Raw genomic sequence first — 18955 nt, forward strand, 5'->3', positions numbered from 1 at the left:
TTCTCTACCTCATCTGCACATGGCCAGTCTCAGCTGCCCCAAAATGCCACCCACGGGCCCAAAGTCCACATCTCATCCCGGTAGGCACCAACTGATTCAGCCTCTTGGATTCCAATTTCCCAAGAGAATATGATTACCCAGCCCAGTGTGGGCCTGGCCCCTCCAGGGTCAACGTCTGCCCCCAGAGTACAAACATGACCACGGAGGCAGTTCTCAGGGAACGGGCGTGGGCTACATGGGGACCCTACGAGCTGTCTGCAACGCTATCCAGCACTTCTGGTACTTGTCTATGTGTTTAGATTCTCAAATATTTTTGCAATCATAAATTACCTCATTGAGAGATTTTTCTCGTTTTTGGTTTTAAGTGAAGTATGATCTTTGAAACTATAGTGTAAAGTAAATTGTTGGGATTTATCTGAGGATTACAGTCCTCTGAGTTATTTTAGTATCTCATGGCCAAACATCATCTAAAATTAGCTGTATTCAAAGAATGTGTTCACTGAATACTTTAACTATTTGTCCACATGCTTTGTCATTTGCAGTCACTCTTGATTGTCCTAAAAATAGAATTACTTTACAGTATTGGTTACTCATTTTCTTATAATGCTAAATAGCCAAAGATAACTATCTCCCTTTTTTCTTTTCTCACTTACATATATTCAGCCATAAAGTCAGAAGATGTGCCCATTTCAGAGTACACGTTTTCAGATACATTTGCTCCAAGTCAAGGAAAAATCCCCTAATGTTATAATTCACCAAATTAGAAATGATTACAGCTGTCATTTAGAAATGAGAGAACCTTATTTTTAGTCATATAGAAGTAGATCTACAACTTCTTACGATTAGCCAAGCTAGGCTGAGCGTGGTAGCTCACACCTATAATGCCAGCACTTTGGGAGGCTGAGGTGAGCGGATCACCTGAGGTCAGGAGTTCAAGACCACCCTGGCCAACATGATGAATCCCTGTCTCTACTAAAAATACAACAATTAGCCAAGCGTGGTGGTGGGTGCCTGTAATCCCAGCTACTTGGAAGGCTGAGGCGAGAGAATCGCTTGAACTCAAGAGGTGGAGGTTGCAGTGAGCCGAGATTACACCCCTGCACTCCAGCCTGGGAAACAGAGCAAGACCCCATCTCAAAAAAAAAAAAAAAAAAAAAAAAGATTAGCCAAGCTAGATTTCAGATCAAATTGGTGCCTGTTTAAGTGCTAAAGAACACGATCTAAACCGAAAAGTTCTTATTTTGGTATTATTTTTCTGAGAAAGATATTTCAAGACTACTAGATATACCATAGTTATGGGGAAGAAACAAAAAGAGAAATATTATGTATATGTATACTTAATTATTCATAGGTGAGATATTATGGTGTCTGAAATTTGCTTCAAAATAATCTAGGGTGGAGGTTCATGAAACAGGGTTGGCCATGTGTTAATAGCTGTTGAGGCTGGACAGCGGGCATCCCGGGGTTCTTTATACTCTTCTATATGTGTTTGAAACTTTCCATAATATTTTTAAAATGCCAAAAATACTGGAACATATATACCTTGAGTCATTTACATTTTAAGCCTTACAAGACTGTTGCCATTGTAGGAGATTTCCAAGTAGGAAATCTAACCTTTTTCAACATCAAATCCAAGATTATAATTGTCCATCAGACTGAAAGACTATTTTTGCCCAACATTTTCTTTGGGGAAAGTCCTGGATTTCTTGTGAAATTTTCAAGTAAGACCAGAGGGTGGGGAAGGAATGAGCATTTATAGTTTATTTTGTGTGGTCTGTTTCTAGGCTTTAAAGGCAAACTTAGAATTCAGGCCGAAGTAAATGTGAATGCCCACAATAAGCGATTTACTTCTAATTGCCATAATCTTCCAATGCCATATTCTTGCCAACACAGTTTGCTGAGAGGCAACTGGGAAAAAGAGGGAAAAACTGATTTTTGTCAGGCTTTGGAAAACTATGTTTTCAGTGCAGCAGAGTAAAACATATCAAGCTTTATTCTTCTGTTGTTTGAATGATGTTCAAGGTCAAATTTTATGAAGTCCATATTCTGAAAATCACAGCTTTGCAGTTTGTACCACATCATGTAATTGGCAGTACACGCCCTTCTGAATAATTCAAAATGTATTTACTCAATTTATGAGACTTTGATTAAAACGAATCAAAATAGCGGCACCCATGCTTCTCATTTTATAATAAAGAGTTAAAGTCAGAGTTTAATTGTCTCTCTACTTCATTCTGTTGTAACAGGAAAATTATTGCAAGTTAATTCAGGTGCCAAAGAACAACTTTTTTTTGAAGCTCCAAGAGGCAAACGGCATATAATAAGACCTTCAGAGGTAACGATCATACACAAAGATTTTTAAAGATATTTTGTGAAGATTTAATATGTGCATTTTAATAAAACCTATCACGTTAACTACTAAGATGTATTATATTTAGTATACCTTTAAGCTTGATCATGTCTTAAATCCGATTGCTTAATCTGGTTTCCAGGTTCCCAGAACATAGGGATTTATCACACCGCTGGTGGAGCAATGTACAGTTGATGCTCTGCTTAATTTTTCTCTGCCTGAAGACAATGAATAAGCTAACAATTTGGATGTTATATATTCCTTTTTCTATTTGACATGTCATTTTGTGCAAAGCTGTTTATGAACATACATTTTGAAGCATGTTTTCTCAATGTTTATTTGTAATTATGAACATTATTATCTATAACAACAGATTTTTTTTTTTTTTTTTTTGAGGTGGAGTGTTGCTCTTTTGCCCAGGCTGGAGTGCAGTGGCGCCATCTTGGCTAACTGCAACCTCTCCCTCCCAGGTTAATGAGATTCTCCCACCACAGCCTCCCGAGTAGCTGGGATTATAGGCATCTGCCACCACACCCAGCTAATTTTTTAATTTTATTCTTTTAGTAGAGATGGGGTTTCCCCATGTTGACCAGGCTGATCTCAAACTCCTAACCTCAGGTGATCCGCCCATGTCGGCCTCCCAGCGTGCTGGGATTATAGATGTGAGCCACCGTACCCAGCCTGGAAATTATTTTTTTGAGACGAAAACAATCTGCAGTCTGACCATTGTATTGTATCAAACTGTTTTCTTTTTTCTGTGTTTCCTCGTGTCCTTAGCTACATACATCATTTTTTAATTGCTGAAATCAAAGCCTAGATAAAATTTTTGAATCCCTAAACTAACACCCTCTTGAAAGCTAGATGCCTTTTGTAGACATGTACCTCTTTCACAGTGTACACATAACGAGCCCTGGTCTAAGTGTTGACGAGGATGAAGAAATATTGCTTCCTTAGAGGAAAAGGAGGTAAGGGTATGCCACTGAGTGGCAGGCATCTGCCTCTCCCTCGCTTCAGTTTGCCAGTATCTTAAACCATCCCAGTATTGTAAGGTTCTCCCAAAGACATTTAGACACGTGTACCTTTGCATTTTCATTGTTTGTAAAGGAAGTATATGTGTAGTACTTTAAAAATATACATTGTTATAGATCATGGCATTGTATTAATGGAAATTGTTCACTGAGAAATGTTGATCTCACTCCTCTCCCCAGTTCCAATTTATTTGTCTCTGATCCGTCCTCTTTTTAACTTTTTTATATAGAGGAGCTTTTATGGCCTTGAGTAAGAGATATTTTTAATTATGTCATTCATTCACTGGTCATTTGTTGACTGCCAGATACTTTATATACCTTTATTTTTTATTTGAATTTCAGCTTTTATTTTAGATTCAGGGAGTTACATGTGTAGGTTTATTACATGGGTCTATTGTATGACACTGAGGATTGGCATACAAATGATGGCATCACCCAGGCAGTAAGCACAGTTCCCAGTAGATAGTGTTTTAGCCTTTGCCTCCTCCTCTCTCTGCCCCCCAGTAGTCCCCAGTATCTATTATTCCCACCTTCCTGTCTGTGTGTACCCAATGCTTTGTTCCCACTTGTGAGAACATGTGGTATTTGGTATTCTGTTCCTGCATTTATTCTCTTAATATATTGGCCTCTTGCTACATCCATGTTGCTGCAAAGAACATGATTTCAGTATTTTTTATGGCTGCATAGTATTCCATGGTGTATACGTACCACATTTCCTTTATCAGTTGGTCACTGATGGGTATCTTGGTTGATTCCATATCTTTGCTATTGTGAATAGTGCTACAATGAACGTATGAGTACATGTGTCTTTTTGGTAGAACAATTCATTGTCCTTTGGGCATGTGCCCAGTAATGGTATTACTGAGTAGAATCGTAGTTCTTTAAGTTATTTGAGAAATCTCCAAACTGCTTTCCACAGAGGCTAAACTAATTTACATTCCCACCAGCAGTGAATAAGCATTCCCTTTACTCTTCAGTCTTACCAGATTCTGTTATTTTTTTTTTTTACTTTTAATAATAGCCATTCTGAATGGTGTGAGACGGCATCTTGTGGCTTTGATTAGCATTTCTCCAGTGATTGGTGATAAACATTTTTTCATGTTTGTTGGCTACTTGTATGTCTTCTTTTGAGGAGCATCTGTTCATATCTTTTGCCCACTTTTTTTTTTTAAGACCCTTTTTTAAGGGTCTTGCTGTATCACCCAGGCTGGAGTGTAGTGGCACCATCACGGCTCACTGTAGCCTCGATTTTCTGGGCTTAAGTGATCCTCCTGCCTCAGCTTCCCGAGTAGGTGAGACCGTAGATGCACACCACCATGCCCAGGTAATTTTTGTATAATAGTTTTAGCAGGGCCAGGGTTTTGCCATGTTGCTCAGGCTGGTCTCCAACTCCTGTTGCCCACTTTTTAATGGGGTTGTTTTTTTGCCTGTTGACGTAAGTTCCTTTTAGATTCTGGATATTAGACCCTTTTCAGATGCATAGGTTGCAGATGTTTTCTCCCATTCTGTAGGTTGTCTTTTTTCTCCGTCGATGTTTTCTTTTGCTATGTGGAAGCCCTTTGGTTAATTAAACTTGCCAAGTCTCACTTGTCAATTTTTGTTTTTGTTACAATTGCTTTTGAGGACTTAGTCATAAATTCTTTCCCAAGACCAATGTCCAGCATGGTATTTCCTAGGTTTTCTTCTAGGATTCTTGTAATTTGAGGTGTTACATTTAAATATCTAATCCGTCTTGAGTTAATTTTTGTATATGGTGAAATGGGGGGGTCCAGTTTCATTCTTCTGCATATGACTAGCTAGTTGTCCCAGCACCATTTATTTAACAGAGAGTCCTTTCCCCATTGCTTATTTTTGTTGACTTTGTCGAAGTCAGATGGTTATAGGTGTGCAGCTTTATTTCTGGGTTCTGTATTCCATTGGCCTGTATGTCTTTTTATACCAGTACCTGTCTGTTTTGATTACTGTAGCCTTGTAGTGTAGTTTGAAGTCCAGTAAAATGATACCTCTGGCTTTGTTCTTTTTCAGGCTCTTTTTTGGCTCCATGCAAATTTCAGAATATATACACCTATATTTTAATCCTCATAACAGTTTTACCTAATAGTTGTCAATCTGGTTTTACAGATAAGGAAACTAAGGCTCTGTGAGGGCAAAAGATCCACAGCACTGTGATCTCAACCCAGAGACATCTGTGTGTGACTCCATGGCCTAAACCATGAAGCCTCTCAGTTTCTCCTGTGGATTTAAGCATCATTTCACATCACTTCGGCTGTACTTTCCCTTCCTGTTTTAATGCCCCCAAATAAGTATACTAAAATGAAATGTAATTTAACAAAATGGTAGAGGAGGATGAGGCTGGCTTGGAACAGATGAGCAATTATTATATAAAAGAAAATGCACAAGAGGAAAATTGATGTTATAATGCCCCCCAAAGTGACAGGTGCTTGCTCTGAAGAGTTAATTTGTTACCCCATGGTGCACATTTGTTACTCCAGAGGCTGATTCATGATGATGTTGGTTGCAAGTCCCTCCAACTGATGCTTTCTTGGCCAACTTCCCTAGTGATGCCAAGGCCCTTCGACTGAGCATGAGGGATTTTGGAAAATCTTTTTCAAATAAGCATTTTATTTTTAAGAAACAATCATGGTAAACTAATACAAAGCTTACCCAGCAAATTGTTAAAATATGACAAATGTTAAAATGCCTATTTCAAATCCATCTGATACAAATGGTACAGTTAAAGCAGCACCATACTGGGAGGCAAAGTCTCTGGAGCAAACCTCCCCCTTCGGCTTCCTAAGCATACTGTGACTGCAGTGATGTAACCTCTCTGTGGGCCTCAGTTGCTTCCTTTGCAAAATGATAACATCTACCTGAGGCAAGGTGCTGAGGAAGGGATCCCTTGAGGACTCTCCTTCTATCTTAGTTCCAGCATTTTTAACAAGTTTATATAACCCTTTTGCATTGGTGGATTATAGGTATCATTCTTAATGCTCCATTTTAAGTCCAGTTTCTGTAGCTTCCAGCAAGTTAGACATTTGCTTCCCCTGGAGAGTACGGTGTCCTGATCTGGCCAATGGTGTTGTGTTGGGGTGTCTGCCAGGGGAGGAATACCAGCTCCCTTTCCTTTCCTGCTGGGATAAGGAGGCTAGCATCACTGTGGGGATTGCAAGTGGACTAGGAGATGGAATCTAGAATTTGGAAGGGAGTCAATGGCCAAAAGCCTGCTTCCAGAACCAGCAAGGGATGGTTCCCTGCTTCTCTTCCTGTGAAGGTTAGGTTAGAACATCATAAGGGGTTGAGAGACTCTCCTTCTAAAACTGAGATGATTTCTGGGGGAACCACCTTGAGTCACCTCAGTCTGTGTCCCTACCTGAGGCCCCCAAGTCACAGGACCAGATGCAGATTTTTGGTTCCACTTCTGTGTGCCTCCAAAAGAAACACACAAGATTAAATGAGGAGAAATTTGAGTGACTAACAAATGTATAGCATCTTACCATGTTGTGACTAAAACTCCTGGCTGCATCTTTATCTTGTAATTTCTCTTCTAAGCAGTAACAACAAGCAGAAATTAGGCAAGGTACATTAGCAACGTGCAAAGCAGTTTCAGATTGAAAAGGAGAGATCTGGGCTTTAACTTTAGCTACAGTTTTCTAATTTCTTATACTCCTTCTGAACAGTGCTTTGTCTAAAGAAACTGGAATATTAAGGTGTAATAGCAGATCTTGAATGAGAAAGTGCATGAGACAAAATCTCCCAGGAAAGCCATAATGTTGTTGTTATTGTTTTAAGTAAATGGAAAGAAAACCCTCGATCTTATCAGGATTAACCTATAAAAATTAAAAATATTCTAGCCAAGAATTTCAGACAAAACAGTTTTAAAGGATAAAAGATTCATGGCAATACAATATGAATAGCTCTTCGGATTTTTACAGTAGTCTCTCTAGAGCATACAGGATATTAAGCTTGCTGCAGAATCTTATTACTTTTTCCTCCAAGGAAGCAGTCATTTTTTTTCAAGTTGTATCTTGTAACTTCTTAAAATAAACTAAAATAATTTGCTAAATGATCATCTCCATTGATCAGCCTAGCTTAGTGATTCTCAACTGGGAGCAATTTTGCTTCCCAGGAACATTTGGCAATGCCTGGGGACAAGGGTATGCTACTGGCATCCACTGGGTGGAGACCAGGGATGCTCTAAACATCCTGACATGCACAGGACAGTCCCAACAACAAAGAATTTTCAAGCCTAAGACATCAGCGCTGGGGTTGGGGAATCTGGATCCAGCTTATGGCTTATACAGTGTATAAATGTCTAGTTAAGAACTAAAATACCTTATTGTTGTCAAATGTCCACAATTTCAAAATGTTCATTTTATCTAGAGAAAAACACTTGGATATTTGACTGCAGTATTGGTCTCTTAATGCAAATAACCACTTTAAATATGCAACTTAGAATTTGTGTACCTCAGCACTCAACACAAATACCTATTGTCAGAGTCATTTAGAATTACTCAGGTGCAAACTGTTTCTTTTAAATAAAACAGACTAGGTTGTGCAAAAATATAATTCTCTTTCATTCGTTTTCAGATTGAGAAGATTCAGTGGGACACATGGACCTGTGTCCTGGGGCCCACCTGTGAGGGAATCTGGCCAGCACATAGCGATGTAACTGATGTAAATGCTGCCAGTCTTACCAAAGACTGTTCCCTTTTAGCCACTGGAGATGATTTTGGTTTTGTTAAGCTTTTCTCATATCCCGTCAAGGTAATATTGCATGTTTACTATCTTTACTTGCTCAGTCTCATAAATAACCTTAAATCTATCTATTGTATCTAAGTGCATTTTTTTAAATTTGAAGTCATAAGCAATTCATATTATCAGAGTATTATTTATGCTGTATAAAAACCTCCCTGACATTGTGTTTGAGTGACTAATTTCAGTGCAGTTCTCACGGCATAGAACTCTACCTTGAAAGGCCTTTAGTGGTCACCAAATCCAACATCTCACAAACTACAACGTAAGTGTTACCTTTACAACCTCACAGACCAGTGCCTTTCTAACTTTTATTAGGATACTTCCACAGATGAGGAACTTAATACCACACAGCAGCCCAACTGATTTTTAAATACCTCCAATTATTAAAACGTTTTCCTCTGTGTTGAGCTGAATTCTTTTCTTTCCTCTTTTTTTTTTTTTTTTTTTTTTTGTGCGGTGGCATGATCTCAGCTGACTGCAACCTCTGCCTCCTGGGTTCAGGCAATTCCCTGCCTCAGCCTTGCGAGTACCTGGGATTACAGGTGCCTGCCACCATGCCACACTAATTTTTGTATTTTTAGTAGAGACAGGGTTTCACCATCTTGACCAGGCTGGTTTTGAACTCCTGACCTTGTGATCCATCAGCCTTGGCTCCCAAAGTGCTGAGATTACAGGTGTGAGTCACTGTGCCTGGCCTCTTTTCTTTTTAAATACAATTCTACCTTCTGAACCATCATTGAACAATTCCATTCCTCTAACAGCCATCATCTTTAGTAAGATCACATTTGACCCCCTGAAGTCTCATTTTTTTTCCAGCCTAACATTTCTAGTTCCTTCCGATATTTCCCATATTCCATGGCTTACAGCTGTCCCCTCCATTTAAGCACACTGCAGTTTGTCAATTCTTCCTTCAACTGTCTAATCTAGAACTGTATTCAGTGTTTCAGTTGTAATCTGATCAGGTCAGAGCACAGTGGGACTGCTACCTTGGTTTTGATTTTTACATTTGTATTAAATCAAACGAAACTGACGTTGGCCCTTTTGCCTGCCACACTACAAAAATTGAATCATAGACGTCAATCTCAAAAATGTTCAGATTATCCACCAGCCTATACTTACACAATTGATTTTCTGAGATCTGAATACAGAACTTTACATTCATACCCAAAAAGTTTTATTTATTTCTTCTCAATGTTCCATCCTATCTGTATCTTTGAATACCTTGTCAAAGCATTTTCTCTCCCTTGCAGCAGCATGTCATCCTCTGCTTTCAAAATCCTAAGTTCTAAATCATAGAAAAAAAGAGAAACTGAAACAATCAAACGTCAACTCCAGGAACCTCCCCGTCAATTCAGTTTTGCATTCCATTTATTTATTTATTTATTTTAACGAATGAATGAATGAATGACAGGGTTTTGCTCTGTTTCCCAGGCTGGAGTGCAGTGGCACAATCACTGTTCACTGCAGCCTCTACCTTCTAGACTCAAGTGATCAATCCACCTCAGCCTCCCCAGTAGCTGGGATTATGTGCATACCACCGTGCCCAACTAATTTTTTTACTTTTTGTAGAGATGGGGTCTCACTATATTGCCCAGGCTGGCCCCAAACTCCTGGACTCAAAAAATCCACCTGGGCCTCCCAAAGTATTGGAATTACAAGCATGAGCCACCACACCCAGCTGACATTCTGTTTGTTAATCTACACATTGTAACAGTTCTTTAATCAGTAACAGATATTTAAAATACCTCCCTGTACAGCCATTTATCCTAGTCCAAGAAGACATCATTAAATACTTGCCAAATGTCTTGCCTAAAGACAAGTGGATTTGGTCTCCGTCATCCTTAATCTCTCCTAATAAGTCAACCAATAAAATATGTGAGGTTAGTTCACAGTGTACCTGTTACTGTCTGGTAATCACTACTTCTTTTTCCAAATGCTTATTGAACTCCTGTGTAATATTTCATCCTAGAATTTTCAAGGGATTACATAACCTCATGAATCAATATTTGCCAGAACCTATTTGTTTTCCCATTGGGATACAAGAACCACTTTATGTTTGATGCCACCTCTCCTGATTTCTAAACTTTTCAGCTGTTACTGTATTGTTTCTGTGGTCACGTTTGAAGGTACCTGTACTCACGTAACTGAGTTGTTTTCTCCTTCACGGTTTCAAGGGCATTCTCTTTGACAGAGGAAATGAGAAATTGACTTTCAGTTCCTGTGAAGCCATCTGATTAAGAAGTGTTCCTAACTTTTCCCTATTTTGCTTCTATCCCTAAATATATCTTTCACATCCTTTTCAAAAGTCTTATTTTTTGTCTTCATTCCAGAAACTACACTTAAAAGTCTGTGCAAGGCTTTTGTATTCATCCTCAATTGTTTGCTCATCCTGTCATTTGTACATTTTAACCTGAACATACCAGTTACCTCTATGGCCACTTTGGTTACTTTGGACGCTTTTCCTCTCTTCTCCTTCCTTTGTTAATACCTGATTCGATTATCATCAGTAGCCCTTTCTAAAATACACATCTGATTATGTCCAGTGTTACCTTCATTGCCCATCCCAAAGCCACCTGGCACCCTCTGCCAATGATCTGTCACTTACCAGCCCTTCTTATTTAATCAGAATTTAGTTCTAAGTAGCCATTTTTCTTGCTATTTCTACGTATAAATGAAATTGCTAGCAGTACAAGGCAAAAAGTTAGTGATACCCTGGTTTTAGTAGACTGAGGTTTTGGAGTAGCTATTTAGATAACTAAAACCCCCACAGTACTATTGCACCTTGCTAGTACTTTCCCTGCCTGACAAGGTGGTTTATCTATATATCACCATCATTTCAAGTTGTGTTCCTCAGACCAGAGTTCCAGGGAGGTATATCTCAAGTGGCCAGGAAGGAACCTGTGCAAAAGCTCTGAAATCCTATTCCTGTTTTAACAGAGTTACACTGTGTTTTGTATTTTGCACATTCAGCTTCTGTGTATGCTTTTTTCCCAGGATTTTACTGTGAAGATTTTCAAGCATACACATAAGGCAAGAGAATAATATAGTGAACTCACAGAAACCCACAACCTAAATTCTGTAATTTAAAGTAAACTGTAGAATTAAGAAAGAAAAATAAAGACCTCAAATGACCTAACTTTACACTTCAAAAAAACTGGGAAAAGACCAAGCTAAGCTTACTGTTAGCAGAAGGAAGGAAATAATAAAGATTAGAACAGAAATAAATAGGGACTATAAAGAGAATAGAAAAGACCAACGAAACTAAGAGTTGAGTTTTTTTTTTCTTTAAAAGATAAAATTGACAAACCTTTAGCAAGACTAGCCAAAAAGAGACTCAAAATTATAAATGAAAGAGACATCATAACCGATACTGTAGGAATACAAAGGATCATAAGAGACTACTTTGAGCAATGACATGCCAACAAATTGGATAACCTAGAAGAAATGATACATTTCTAGAAATATACAACCTACCAAGACTGAATCGCGAAGAAATAGAAAATCTGAACAGATCAATAATGTGCAAGGAGATTGAATCTGTAATCAAGAACCTCCCAGAAAAGCCCAAGACCGTGTGACTTCATGTGTGAATTCTCCTAAATATTTAAAGAAAAAAATATTGCCAGTCCTTTTTAAACTCTTTCAAAAAAAAAAAAAAAAAATTGAAGAGGAAGGAACACTTCTAAACTCATCTTATAAGGCCAGAAGAACCTTGAGACCAAAACCAGATAAAGACATTACAAGAAAACTACAGGCCAATATGCCTGATGAATATAGGTGCAAAAATCTGAAACAAAATACTGCAAACCAGATTCAACAGCACGTTAAAAAGATCATAGGCCATGATCAAGTGGAATTTGTCCCTGGGATGCAAGGATGGTTCAACATATGCAAGTCAGTAAATGTGATATACCACATAAACAGAATAAAGGATAAAAATCATTTTATTATCTCATTGGATGTGGGAAAAGGATGGACAAAACTCAACATCCTCTCGTGATTAAAAACACTCAAATTAGATATAGAAGGAAGGAACTTTAATAAAAGCCATAAATGAAAAACCCACAACTAACATACTCAATGATGAAAAGCTGAAAGCTTTTCCTTTAAGATCAGGAACAAGTCAAGGAAGTCCTAGCCAGAGCAATTAGGAGAGAAAAAGCATCCAGATCAGAAAGAAAGAGGTAAAATTATCTCATATACAACATGATCTTATATATAGAAAACCCTAAAGACTGCCCCCCAAGAAAACTGTTAGAATTCACAAAGTCAGTGAAGTTGTAGAATGCAAAGCTAACATACACAGTTCAATTACATTTTTATGTACTTAGACTATCTAAAAAAAAACTGTGTCATCAAGATGAATAAAATGTTTAGGAATAAATTTAGCCAAAGAGGCAAAAGAACTGTATACTGAAAACTGTAAGACACTCATGAAATAAATTGAAGAAGACACAAATGGAAAGAGATTCTGTGTTCATGGAGTGGAAGAACTAATATTGTTAAAATGTTCACACTACCCAAAAAATAATCTACAGATTCAATGTAATCCTTATGAAAATTCCAAAGGCACTTTTTTCACAAAAATTGGAAAAACATCCTTAAAATTTGTTTGTAACCACAGAAGACCTACATAGCCAAAGCAGTCCCAAGAAAGAATAAAACTGGAAGTGTCACACTTTGAAATACAGATTTCAAACTATATTACAAAGCTATAGTAATCAAAACAGTATGGTCCCGACATAAAAACAGACACATAGACCAGTAAAACAGAATAAAGATGCCAGAAATAGATCCATGCATATTATATAGTCAATCTTTGACAAGGATACTAAAAGTACACAATAAGGAGAAGACAGTCTCTTCAATAAGTGGTGTCAGGGAAACTGGATATTCAAAAGAATGAAATTGGATCTTTATCTCACACCATTTGGAAAAATTAAAATGGATTAAAGACTTGAATGTAAGACCTGAAATCATAAAACTCCTAGAAGAAAATATAAAGAGTTCTTTGACATTGGTCTTGGCAAGTGATTTCTTGGATGTAACAGCCAAAGCACAGGTAAAAACAAAAGCAAATGAGACTACATCAAACTAAAAACTTGGCACAGCAAATGAAACAATGAACAAAATGAAAAGGCAGCCTATGGAATGGGAAAAATAATTGTAAAACCATGTGTCTGATAAAGGGTTAATATACAAAGTATATAATGAACTTGACAACTCAATAGCAAAAGTCATGATTTTAAAATAGGCAAATTACTTGAATAGATGTTTGTCCAAAGATGACATAGAAATGGTCAACAGGTATATGAAAAGATGTTCAACATCACTTATTAGGAAAATGTAAATCAAAATCACAGATATCACCTCATGCCTGTTAGGATGTCTATTAAAAAAAGAGCAAGTGTTGGTGAGGGTGTAAAGAAACGGAACTCTTGTATACTGTTATGCCCACCAACAGTGTACAAATTGGTATAGTCATTACGGAAAACAATATGAATGTTTCTCAAAAAATTAAAAACTAATATATGATTCAGTAATCCCACTTCTGGGTATATATCCAAAGGAAATGAAATCAGTATCTTTAAGAAATATCTACACCATGTTCATTACAGCATTATTCACAATAGCCAAGATATGGAAACAACTGAAGTATCCATCAACAAATGAATGGATAAGGAAAGTACTTGTGTGTGTGTGTGTGTGTGTATACACACATATATATGGTGGTATATTATTCACCCATAAAAAAGAAGGAAATCCTGTCATTTGCAGTAGTGTAGATGAACCTGAAGGACATGGTAAGTGAGATGAGCCAGGCACAGAAAGACAAATACTTTGTGATCTCATATATATGTGGAAGTTGAAAAAGTTGAACTCGTAGAAGTAGAGAGTAGAAGGGTGGTGGCCAAGGACTGAAGAGTGGGGGGAAATGGGGAGATGTTGGTCAAAAGGTATAAACTTTTTTATTTTATTTTTTTGAGATGGAGTTTTGCTCTTTTTGCCCAGGCTGGAGTGCAGTGGCACAGTCTGGGCTCACCATAACCTCTACCTCCTGAGTGCAACCGATTCTCCTGCCTCAGCCTCCCTAGTAGCTGGGATTACAGGCATGTGCTACCATGCCTGGCTAATTTTGTAATTTTAGTAGAGATGAGAGTTCTCCATGTTGATCAGGCTGGTCTTGAACTCCCAACCTCAGGTGATCCGTCTGCCTCGGCCTCCCAAAATGCTGGGATTACAGGCGTGAGCCGCCACATCCGGGCAAAGGGTATAAACTTTTAAGATAAATAAGTTCTGGGGATCTGACATATAGCATGGTGACTATATTTAATTATACTGTATTATTTACTTTAAATTTGCTAATAGAGTGGATCCTAAGTGTCCTTACCAAATACACACACACACACACACACACACAGTGGTAACTATGTCATGATTAATGCATTAATTAGCTTGATTATGGTAGTTATTTCACAACATATGCATATATCAAATTCTGTTGTACACCTTGAATATATAAAATCTTTGTTAATTATACCTCAGTAAAGCTGGGAGGAAAAAGTACATTTTAGATATCAAGATTTCTTACCCCTAAATGTTACATCATGTACATTATTATCTAGAGTTCAAGATTTGCTTATGGTATTTTTTAAGTAAAATTTATATACAGTTGAAATACATAAATGTTCAGTGTTCCATTTGATGAGCTTTGACCAAAAGCTCATATACATATATAACCATCTCTTATGAAGATATATAGGCCATTGTCACCCCAGGCTGCTTCCTCATACTCCGTCTGGGCCAGTCCCCATGCCCCCTCCCTCCTCAGGTCAAACAACTATTCCAGTGTTTTTCACCATAACTTTTACCTGTTTAAGAATTTCATATAAATGAAATAGGTACTGCTTTTTATCTAGCTTCTTTCACTCAGAGATGTTTCTGAGATTCATCCATGTTGCATAATAGTTCATTCATTTTCATAGCTCAGTAGAATTCCATTGTATGGATATAACAGTTTGTTCATCCATATTCCTATGATGAACATACTTTTCCAGTTTTGGGTTATAGTAAAGCTGCTATGAACATTTTTAGACAAGTCTTTGTAGACATATGCTTTCTTTCTTTTAGGTAAATACATAGGAGTGGAATTTCTGAGTCATGGGGAAAATATATAACATTTTAAGAAACTGCTAGACCTTTTTCCAAAGTGGTATCATTTTGTATTCCCACCAGAAATGTAAGAGTTCCAGTTGCTGATATTCGGGGTTGTCAGATGCATAAAATTCAGCTGTCCTGGGGAGTAGATAGTGGTATCCAGTTGTGTTTTCAGTTTACATTTCTCTGATGACTAAGGATGCTGAGCACTTTCTCGTCTATTTACTGTTTGGGAAGTATCTGTACAAATCTTTTTCCATTATTTTAAATTATCTTTTCATTCTTAAGTTCTGTGTCAGATTTGATTGAAGAAATAGGTTCATAGCTTAAAAAGACTACTAGCCAAATACGAATTATTTTGATAGAATCACTTGTCTTCCTCTTTTTTTTTTTTTAAAGAATTACTTATTTACTTATTTTTGAAGTTGGAGTTTTTGCTCTTGTTGCCCAGGCTGCAGTGCAATGGCATAATCTCAGCTCACTGCAACCCCTGCCTCCTGGATTCAAGTGGTTCTCCTGCTTCAGCCTCCTGAATAGCTGGGATCACAGGTGCCTGCCACTACAGCTGGCTAATTTTTTTATATTTTTAGTAGAGATGGGGTTTCACCATGTTGACCAGGCTGGTCTCGAACTCCTGACCTCAGGTGATCCACCTGCCTTGGCCTCCCAAAGTGCTGGGATTATAGGCATGAGCGACTGCATCTGGCCTCTTCTTTAAAAAAAAAAAAAAAAAAAAAAAAAAAAAATCTGATTTTTCTGGCACACTTTCCTTCCGAAATACATGAATCTCTTGCCAATGAATATTTCCAGCTGTATAGTCACACTTGTCCAACTGCTGTCACTCTGTTGAACAAAGTTCATTATCTGTTGTGAACTGAATGGTTATCTTCCCAAATCTATGTTAAAGCCCGAACTCCCAATGGGACTGTATTTGGAGAGAGGACATTTAGGGAAGTAACTAAGATTAAATGAGTTTATAAGGGAGGGGCCCTAATCTGATAGAATCAGTGTCCTTAGAGAAGAGATGCCAGAGAGCTGGCTTTCTCTCTCCACACACACACTATACTCTCTCCATGTGAGCACACAGTGAGAAGGCAGCTATCTACAAGCCAGGAAGAGAGCCCTCACGAGGAACCAAATTGGCCAGCACCTTAATCTTGGCCAGCTTCTAAAACTGTGAGAAATAAATTTCTGCTGTTTAGCTACCCAGCCTAGGGCATTTTGTGATGGTTACCCAAGCAGACTAATGTACCATGCCATTGCTATATTCTCGCATTAAGTTCTATGTCATCAGTCTTGGTGATACCTGTGAGATCTTATTACCACCACACAGCTCTGTGTCCAAAATTCAAGTTCTGTTTGTTAGGAGCTAAAATCATGTCATTATCTTGGCTCTTTTTCTCATTATACCTACCCATGAGTGGGTATCTCTTCCAGGCATTTTTCTTTCCATGCCAGATGTGTATCTTTATTAATATTCAGTTTTATAGGTTAAAGCCTTCTCAATTAGATCGTTAGTGCCCTGACAACCATCTTGTCCCAGCCTCCATGAGACAGACTCTAACCTTTGTCAGAGCCTTAACAAGAGCACGACCCATTTTTGTAGTATCTTAAACCATGGATCAGAAAACCAAATTCTGTTTTTTGACTCCATCTATATGGCCTGCTGATTGCTTCCCATAGCGTCCCTTTCCTTCCAAACCTAGACCCTTCTGCTAAATGGAGAGAGTAAAATGCCACTATGTCATTTGCATTTTTAAAACCCTCCATGCCCTCAAGTGCTTAAGTTTCCTGCTCAGAATGTCAAAAGCTCTGGAGGATGATTTTTCAGAGAGAAACTTTGCATGGAAAATTTTACAGATAGGGAAACTGAAATGTGACTGTAGGGGGTGAGTGCCCAGCTTTCATGAGATTCTCAGAAATTTCCTCCCTACAAGGGATTGGCAACCACTACTCTGGAGACATATTCCAGGTTTTTTTTTTATTTAAGACGGAGTCTTGCTGTTGCCCAGGCTGGAGTGCAGTGGTGTGATCTTAACTGACTGCAACCTCTGCCTCTCAGGTTCAAGCGATTCTCCTGCCTCATCCTCTCGAGTAGCTGGGATTACAGGCATTCACCACCATGCCCAGCTAATTTTTGTATTTTTAGTAGAGTTGGGGTTTCACCATGTTGGCCAGGCTGGTCTTGAACTCCTGACCTCAAGTGATCTGCCCACCTCAACCTCCCAAAGTGCTGGGATTACAGGCATGAACCACTGCACCTGCCCATATTCCAGGTTTTTCTGGTGCTATCATCCATTATTTCATCACTCGATGAATAAGAGAGTCGTGGGGAAGCAGCAAGTTCTGATGGGTGTAACAAATGCAGATTCGGCTTGAAGACCCAGAAAGGTCATTCATCCCACTGGCTGTGCCAGGTCTTGAGGATGTTTCCTCCATAGGCCCTGCCGGGAACCACTAAACATCGCTGCCAGTGTCTTCTTCCTGAAACAGCAGCTGCTTTCACAGAACCTTCTACCAAGTGTCAATTCCCTTTATTGTTGCATGGAGCAGTGGTCTTGTTTCCTATTCTGAGAATCTTGAATCACCCACTGCTGGGAGAATCTCTGCCTTGTTAAATCTCTTCATTGGCCCTGAATTTTTTCCTCTCTTTCTCTTCCTCTATGTCCCTTTTTTCCCTCTGCAACCTGAATCTCATCCCTTAAGAATCTGTTTTTCCCTGAACCTTTCTTTTTTGCATTTTTTCTTCCCATCTGGAAACCCTGTGTCCCTCTTATAAGTTAAGGGTGTAGAGAGGCGTTTCTCATGCTCTTTTACTTCTGTAAAGAAACAGCTTGCATTTGTGGTATATAAACTGGATGTGCTCCTGCTTCCAGCTAGAAGACCAGCAGGGCACATGGCTGCAGCTGCTGTGATTGTCCTCTGTTTCCATGCCTTCTGGATCTCACATGTTCGAACAGGTTTTTCTTGGAAATTCTTTTGTTCTGCCTATGCTAGCAAACTAATGACTCTGGAGGGCCTCCTGGAAATAGACCTGCCTGTTTGCTTCAGGAATCTTTCTAGGCTCAGTACTCTACTGAGGAGTTGCCAGTTCCACTCTGCTGTCAGCTAGTGGTTGGCCAAACACAGGGAGATCTTGACCAGGAGTATTACAAAGTCGCTAATGCTCCCGCACCTGCTCGCTGCCGTGTGTCTATGCTGGTTTCAGATTCTCCAGCAGGCCAGTCCAGACCCCTCTGGGAGCCACTTGTAAATTAATAAAATTTTCATCTAGGATACTGGTGGCTCTCTCACCACCTCAGAGAGTGCATGTGGCTTTCCAGATTGTGTAAGGTATTCCCTCGGAGTCGCTGAGAGGATGGAAAAACTCCACCTCTTTAAATGGCTACCGCTGCAGCTGTTTTTGCCAGGCTGTGGCTCATGAGCTGAATATGGAAACTCTTTCTGGTGCGAGCTTTGATTTTGCACCACTTGTCAGGACTGCCCTGGCGTGAGCAGCTGACTCACATTCCACCCTCCACCCTCCACCCTCTGCCCTCTGCCCTCAACTGGGGATAAAGGTGGGGTGGCCTGGGCACACCAGTCAAGAAGCTTTTAGTTGTTACTGAGAAATTGGGTTTTATGTATTTGGCTACGTTTGTTGAAAAGGAGCTTTGTCTTTAAA

The 18955-nt window shown here is 38.8% G+C and overlaps 1 protein-coding gene across 1 annotated transcript in view; it reads left to right on the forward strand.

Moving 5' to 3' along the window:
* Window positions 1-18955, forward strand: part of EML6 (EMAP like 6) — a 253531-nt gene that overhangs the window by 192580 nt on the left and 41996 nt on the right. The window contains exons 23-24 of the mRNA XM_023190182.3: window positions 2247-2335; window positions 7966-8142. Coding sequence (XP_023045950.2) covers window positions 2247-2335; window positions 7966-8142 — 266 coding nt within the window. The remainder of the gene's footprint in view (window positions 1-2246; window positions 2336-7965; window positions 8143-18955) is intronic.

This window comes from Piliocolobus tephrosceles, chromosome 15, assembly GCF_002776525.5.
Source record: "Piliocolobus tephrosceles isolate RC106 chromosome 15, ASM277652v3, whole genome shotgun sequence".
Classification (NCBI taxonomy): domain Eukaryota; kingdom Metazoa; phylum Chordata; class Mammalia; order Primates; family Cercopithecidae; genus Piliocolobus; species Piliocolobus tephrosceles.